The sequence below is a fragment of the Orycteropus afer genome, unplaced genomic scaffold, assembly GCF_000298275.1.
Source record: "Orycteropus afer afer isolate SDZICR_OR568_19922 unplaced genomic scaffold, OryAfe1.0 scaffold00495, whole genome shotgun sequence".
Taxonomy (NCBI): domain Eukaryota; kingdom Metazoa; phylum Chordata; class Mammalia; order Tubulidentata; family Orycteropodidae; genus Orycteropus; species Orycteropus afer.
The window spans coordinates 1231370-1238999 of NW_006922082.1; the positions used below are offsets into that span (position 1 = coordinate 1231370).

The 7630-nt window shown below is 37.1% G+C and overlaps 1 protein-coding gene across 1 annotated transcript in view; it reads right to left on the bottom strand.

Moving 5' to 3' along the window:
- Positions 1 to 2975: 2975 nt before the first annotated feature.
- CCDC43 (coiled-coil domain containing 43) overlaps positions 2976 to 7630 on the bottom strand; it is a 12330-nt gene continuing 7675 nt past the window's right edge. The window contains exons 3-5 of the mRNA XM_007955240.1: positions 5630 to 5765; positions 4334 to 4389; positions 2976 to 3163 (exon numbers count right to left, since the gene is read on the bottom strand). Of these exons, the coding sequence (XP_007953431.1) occupies positions 2976 to 3163; positions 4334 to 4389; positions 5630 to 5765 (380 nt within the window). The remainder of the gene's footprint in view (positions 3164 to 4333; positions 4390 to 5629; positions 5766 to 7630) is intronic.

Here is a 7630-nt window from a genome sequence, read left to right on the forward strand (position 1 = left end):
CTCGATGCAATGTATCTAAAATAATGACTATTGTTTTAATACCCTTAGTTTGCTGGCTTTTATGAGGGTATCAGGAAGTTCTAAAATGTATTTTTTTAAGGTTAATCTTTAACTAGTTTAGTTTGTACTTGGTTAGTGTATATTTTGTGTAGTTGTGTTTATTAGTTTGCTTGTTTTTTTTTTGTTTTGTTTTGTTTTTTTAAAAAAAGCTCTTGAAAGCTTGGCCTTTCCAGTTTCTCATCACTTAGTATCTTTGTATGGAACTTGAATAATTTATTCATTAATATGAAATGTTGATATTATGTGACTCAGAAGATCTTGGGTTTTAACAATTCTAGCATGAGTTGAACTATAATATAATGAATGTACTGATGAAATTTAATTGCACTATCCTTGACTGGGAACACTAATGTTTTAAATGTTGGTGTTTTTCCTAGTTTTAGAAATCCTGGTATTTAAAAAAAAAAGTTAAAAAAGTGTAATCACACCACATAAATTTTCTTTAGATGATGTGCGAAGAAGCTGATTGAGAATGCAGAGAATGCAGGAGTAACTGTAGGGAAAAACATTTGATCACTGATATGCCTTAGAACTACCCAAATGAATTACACTGAGGAGGGTAGCCAAATAAAACAGATCACCCCACCAGTCACTGCATAGAAAGTGGTTAAGTTTGACGTAAAACATGTTGGATGTTGTGAAAACAAGTATTGTACTGAATTTAGTCTGTCAGGTAAAAAATAAACTACTTTGTTGAAAATATTTAGTTGTTTTTTTTTTTTTAACGTTTTAAAAGAGTAACTCATGTCAGAAAACCAATCAAATTTCATTTAACTGTTAAGAACTGGTGCTAAGTTTTAAATTTCATTATTAATATAGAAGTAGTAATGTTGGTAGATTGAAAGCAATGCTATTTAAGAATCCTTGATCTGACCTGACCTCTTTCAAAGATGAAATTTTTGCTCTGCTCTTATCCAGTGATACCAAAATAAAAACTTTTAAGGAAGTCTTTCCATGACAGTGGTCAGAAATGAAAACACCAGTCAATTAAAAAAGCAAACACAAAAAATTCTTTAAAATGTTCATCTAAATCACATTACCCAGTAGATAACTCTTGAATTAGTTGGTTGTCCTTATTTGTTATATATCCTCTAATGAAAAATTCTTATATATTGTACATCTGAATCACAGCCTTTGCAGACCATAAAATTATCTATCATACAATATTTGCAGTGAAACTGATCAAACTGATGTTCCCACCATTTCTAATCCAAAAGAATTTGGCATACTTGAATAGTCAACCACTGTGCCACCAGGACTCCTTTCATAGAAAATAAGTTTGTTTAAAATGTGCCCTTTGCGATACTGAATATTTTAAAAGGGTTTATTAGCATTTATTAAGTGGATAACCTTCCTCAAAATCTGTGAGCTTTTTCTGTCAACATTAGTTTGAATAATAGCTCAACACATTCCCAAATGAATATCCATACAGAATTCATTTCCATGGATAGCTAGAAGGAATCATATAAATCATAAGACAGTGATTTAAATAAAGTTTATTTTTTAAAAAAGGTGTTGTTTTTGTTTGTTTTTAGTTTTTACAATGCCACGGTTATAGGCGTGTATGGAGCGGGAAGACATCTTTTCCTTACCATGCATCTTTTTACCTTCTACACAATGGTAAAATTTTTTGTTAATTTCATAGTCAATGGTATAAAACAGAGGTTGGCAAACTTTTTATGTAAAGAGTCAGATAGTTTAGGTTTTGTGGGCCACATGGTTTCTTTCACAGTCTTTTTTTTTTTTTTCTTTAATAACCCTTTAAAAATGTACATCATTCACTTATACCATACAAAACATGCCAGGCCAAATTTGACAAGCAGGCAATAGCAGGTATAAAATATCTACTTTCTGCCTCATCAGTGAAACTGCATTCTTCAAGTTTCTTGACAGTGTTGCCTGGAAGTAGACAAAGGCCTTATTTACAACTTGACATGTGGCTTATGACAAACTTAAGAATGGAGAACACCTGCTAACTTTTGACTTTCCCAAGCAGTTTTGCATTCATTCATTCATTGGATAAATGTGTTGAACACCTACTATGTACACTATTAAGTATCTGTGTTAGCAAGCAGAGATTTCCAGTGTTTCTTCTTTAAAAGGGTGATTTCTCCAGTTTCTCTAAATGAGAAATTATCAGAGGTCTTTATACTCATAACTTTTAGGGCAAATTAGATTAAGATCTCTGTCAGCATTTAAGAGGACTCATGATTTTTCAAAAATCTTGTTAATGATGATATTCTTGCACCAGTAAGGGCATATCCTTCTTAAAGGAACAATATCTATTTCTATTTATAAAGATACTTCTTTTCCACCCATAGTATGAAACTTAAAAAAAAAAAAAAAAAAAACCTTCAAATCTAAAACACCACCCCCCAAATAATTTCTTCCCATTCTTCTTGTTTGCTGTCATGTAACATAAAATTTGGATCCAGGTTGAGTTCTTCATTAGCTTTCTATTTCATCCATAAAACAGTATTACCTTTAGGACTAAATATTGCCTTGGAAACAATCTGCATTCTTAGATTTCATCTCTGGGAAGGAATGGTGACGTTTCTGTTCCTTCAGGGTGAAAACTGTAACTGTTAGCTTTCTGAATCCTCCTGCTGTTTATCCAAGGTGAGGGAAGACTTTAAAGTGGCCAAAAGGAGCACAGGACTTGAATATTAAAAAACAGAAGTTGCCCCCAGACCAGATCTTTGGTAAAGACATCAACTACAATAATCTGACAACCTACACTACAGAGACATGGCACATTTTGTATTTGTGCTTGTGATTTTCCTTTTGACCATGTAAACAAAAGGGGAAATGCCTTGGGAAACCACTTTGCCATGTTCTCATTTCTCTTAAATACAATTTGTACAATCACTTCTACCTTTGACCAAGTTCGTGGGAGAAAAGAGAGTGGGCCAAGGTTACCGCTTTCGCTCCCCTTTCTGTGTCCTTTTCTTTTCCTTTTCCTTGCGCTCCTGCTTGGCTAGTTTGTCCTTCTCCCTCTGCAACTTTTCTTGTTCCTTCTTCCTTTGGGACTCATCCCGAAGCGAGTCTCGCTCCAGTTTTCGGGCATTGAGGACATCTTCCACATTGGTGTTTCGGAACAGAACTACAGGTGAGTTAAGGGATTAAGGTCACAACCACTGATTTATTCCTTCTGGCTGTCCTTACTCCACATGCTGGGTCCTGAATGCACTCCACTTATTCCAAGTCTTAGAAAGTATTTATCTTTGGCCTGATGCAAAATCCTAAAGCGACCAGTACAAAAGTGAAAAATGTCCCTCTTAATGAAAATCTCATTCAGATTTAGCTAACTCTGAATTTTAAAATATTTTATCAAAATGAAATTTCATTCTAGCACAAGTACTTATATAATTCAATGGCAGAGTACTGATGGAAAAGCTAGGCTAGTTTTGGTGAATATTAAATGTTAACTGGCAAAGTGTTAATGTACTTGGCAATATTAAAGTGCTTAAAAGACTTAAGTTGTTTAACCTTACTAAGCTTTTATTTTCTCTTGACCTCTAAAGTTTAAATGAAAACCATGTTCTAATCGCCATAAACTCTGAATTTATAAGAAATATGAAATAGTAAGTTTAACTATAGTTGGAAAACATCAAGTAAAACACATTACCTCTCATTTTTTGTATCTAAAAATAATGTTTGTATTAGTCAAAGTATTCTTAAAACATGACTTTTTTCTGGTGGTGGTTTTTGTTTTGCTTTTATAATAAATAAGTCTCCCTGAAATAACCTCCCCTTTCTCTGATAATCCATCACACTCCTCATCTTTAAGAAGGTGCATGGCAGATCTCTAAACCTGCGTTCTGTAGAAAGCTAGTAAGTGACTCTGTTGGGAGGGACCTTCCTCAGTACATACGTTTCAATATGTACATACTGGTTAGCCTGTTGAAAGTTGTTTGTGTTACCTTTCCAACAAATTATAAAGTCTCTGAGGACAAAGACCAAGACTTCACTACTGTTTTAATTGCTCACACAATGTAGGACAATCAGTGCTATACACAGGGAGTACAGATTCTTATTTTCCCTTAGAAATCTTTCCTCCAAGCTAATCCCTTCACAGTACATGTTAACGTGTTCTTTGAGGAAAGTTTTTGCTAAAGACTATCTAGGTTTGTCCTAGGAATGGGCCTCCCAATGCTGGTACGACATAAACTTCTGGAGGTAATGAGAGCTTCCAGCAATGACAGCAAGGCAAAACTAACCTACAAAAAAATTCTATGGAGAAACACAAGGGGGTGGACACAGAGAAGGATACATTTGTCAGAACCAATGTTCACTGTGGTGGCACCTGAATCATCCTTATCGGCTTCAGTGAATAACGTTAAGGAAAGTCGGATGGAAGACATGGGTTAGCATATTCCAACTCAACATTAGAAAACATTCAGGAGACTGGTAGGTAGGAAAGGCACATCAAATGGAAGGAAGGTACTGTCAAGGATGTGGTGGTAAACCCAGGAGATTCATCTTGCAAAGTCTCAACTTAGGGTAGATTGTTCAAAGATCCTTATTTACCTAAGATCCTAGATCTCAGAAACCAAAAAGAAACTTAAGCTGGTCTGGGTAAAGTGTCACATTACCCTGAAGTTGGAGGATGGCAAGATGACAGTGGTTCTCAATGTATGATGGTTCTCAGAACCACCTGGGAACTAATTAGAAATGCAGGTTCTCTGGCCCCACCCCAGACCTACTGAATCAGCAGCTCTGGTGGTGAGGCCCAGCAGTCTGTTTTTTAACAAGCCTTCCAGGCAAACCACTGCTTTAAAATTAGTTATCTTCTAAACAAAGGAATGAGATTTTGTAACTGGAACCATAGCTCTGCCAACTCTGGCAAGAAAAGTCATAAGGAAAAACTAGGAAAAAGATGTCATATACTCCATTTAAGCAGGCAGTAAGCCAAGCATTTCCTAAGCAAATTTCAAGTTCACAGGGAACCAAGCCTGCTTCTGTTAGCAACACTTTTTCTTTTTCCATAGTCCCTGTTCAAATTCCTGATTTATTCTGGTGTTGCTTGGGGTATCAGCCTCACTTTTAATTATCTGATCACTGGAACATAAAAAAAAATTCAAAATGAAACTTCTCCAAATTTAGGGAAAACGTCATCCAGAAGTATCCAGATTCTAGTCTTGTTTTGCCACTAATTCTCTGAATGCCTCTGCTCTCCCATTCATTTCTTTGTACCTCACTTTCCTTACCTACTGGAAAGAATAAACATAGATTATATGTGTGACACTGAACTTATACAAATATATAAAATCACAGCTGTATCTTGTTTTCCAAAAACTCAATATAAAAGATTCATTATTAAGGTATCATTTGCTTTACACTAAAATTATCAGGAATGTACTAATTTTATGTTGAAAACGTACAATATCAACTATTCCAACATCATTCCTCACACCCACAAAGGACCATATCACTGCCATTTAAAGGGAAGAATTAAGCTACAGAGGGAAACTGACAACTTCCCAAAGCTCAATATGAGCCAACAAGAGTTAGCATATTCTTCTGCCTTGAGCCTCAAGGAATGGTGCTAAGCCTCCAGGAAGGATATTCCTCTTCATCTGTGACATCAGCATACTGCGCCAGGAGGGCAGCTTTTCTCTGCTTCTCCTCTTCCGAAACCATCCTGGGCTTCACCACAATCTGTGCCTGCTTCTCAATTAGGGTGGCAATGGCCTGTACCTCATCTGGGAGGCAGCGGGAGGGAGGGACAACAGGTTGTATGAGAGAAATTAAGCTCACTGAACCATTAGTCCACCCAGGTAGTGCTGGTCCTAAAAAACACTGACATTTCTGACTCCTTAGAGCCCTGGTGCTCAAAGGAAGTGCCTCAGTGGCCAATGAAAAAGCCAAGGAGAGGTTATACAGGCCAGGCTTATAAGCCTTATATCCATCATCACAGCAGCTCTGCTTTTATTTGTTTTATATATTGTGGTTACTTCAGTTCCCATTAAAATAAAAGTAAGTCTGCTGCTTTAAAAAAAGAAAAAAATTGAAAAGCACTACATTAGAACCATAGCAAATTAAGCCTCCAAAGATACAACTTCCTCTCCTCTCATCCCAGAAAACTAAGAAGGAATACAGACCAGTGTAAGCTGGTTCCTTTCATGTTTATAATTATGCCAGGTGAAATTCTGGGATTTAAAAATAAGAGTCAACTACTAAGCTCTCCACTCTCAACGAAAAGAGGCAATGGTGGAGAGCAGTGGTTCTAAAATCTGGCTGCACATTAGAATCATCTGCAGAACTTTTACAGAAATTTGAATGCCTGGGCACCAACTCCAAAGAAGTTAATATAATACTGGTCCATGGTGTGGCCCAGGTACTGGTATTTTTTAAGTCTGTCAAGCGAGCCTAATGAATAGACAAAGCCGAGAACCAGCAGTGTAGAAAGTTTAGAATATATTCTGCTCAAGTTTGGCTTTTAGGATTTCAGTGTTCTCCAGTGAACTGGCCATCCTGACTGTGAAATCCATTAGTCCATTTTGCTTTCATTTTAGAGAGTGAAGGCTTTAGCTGAATAAAGCAAAAAGCCCAGCCATAATATAAACAATTGTAATATAAATACAGAAAAAGTAGAAATAGGAAAAATATATTTGACACTCCAACTCCAATGCAAATTTAAGAAGGGCAGTAGGAAGAGGATAAAAAAGAAAAAATATAAAAACCACAATAAAGGTAAGTGGGCTCAGTCTGAATTGGAAAAACATAAAAGAAAAGGAAACCAATGTGCAGTAAAAATTTAGCGTGAGAATTCTAGAGTGGCCAGCAAGATGGCAGACTAGGCAGAAAAACTGCACAGATCCTCTTCAACAAAGAAAAGGGAAAACAATTAACACAGACACATAAAATAATTCTGGACCCCTGAGCCTTGAAGGGAAGGATATAGAAGTGGACTAAACCCCAACTAGCAGAAGAATTTGCATGAAAATACCAAAAAAGGAGTCAGACGGAGCTGCGGTCTGGCAGCGATCCTGAGCAATCCTGATGGCACAGACAGCTTGGAGATTCCTGAGTGGTGTTAGGACCTAAGAATTAACCTAAAAATCATCCTGCTAGCCAGGGACTGCATGGAGGACTATGCACAGTCGCTGGGGAACAAACAGAGAAGGTGAAGAGAAAGGTGGGCTGAGCTGTGGACTTTTGCGGGTCCGGAGGGCGCCACCATTTTGAAGGTTTAAAAAGCAGCTTGACTATTTTGGATATTTAAAGAGACAGCGCTCTCCCAGATTGCTGGGGATTAAGAACACGTTCTGCTTTCCAGCAACCCCAAGGACACTCGGGACCTGCAAGACTGACAAGTTAACAGAGATCTAAATACAATGCCACGATGCCTCGGAAACAACAGACCATCACAGTCCACACAAAGAAGCAGGATAAAGTGGTAAAAACAAGGAAGCAGGATATAGATCCAGAACACATCCCTGAGGAAGAAGCAGCATTGGAATTCTCTGATAAGGAATTCAAAAGAATTATCTTTAGGTTTGCTGGTCCAATAGAGCCTGGTGTAACCACTGAGACTATGGCCCCTAGCTGCCCTTCAGGTCTGGAA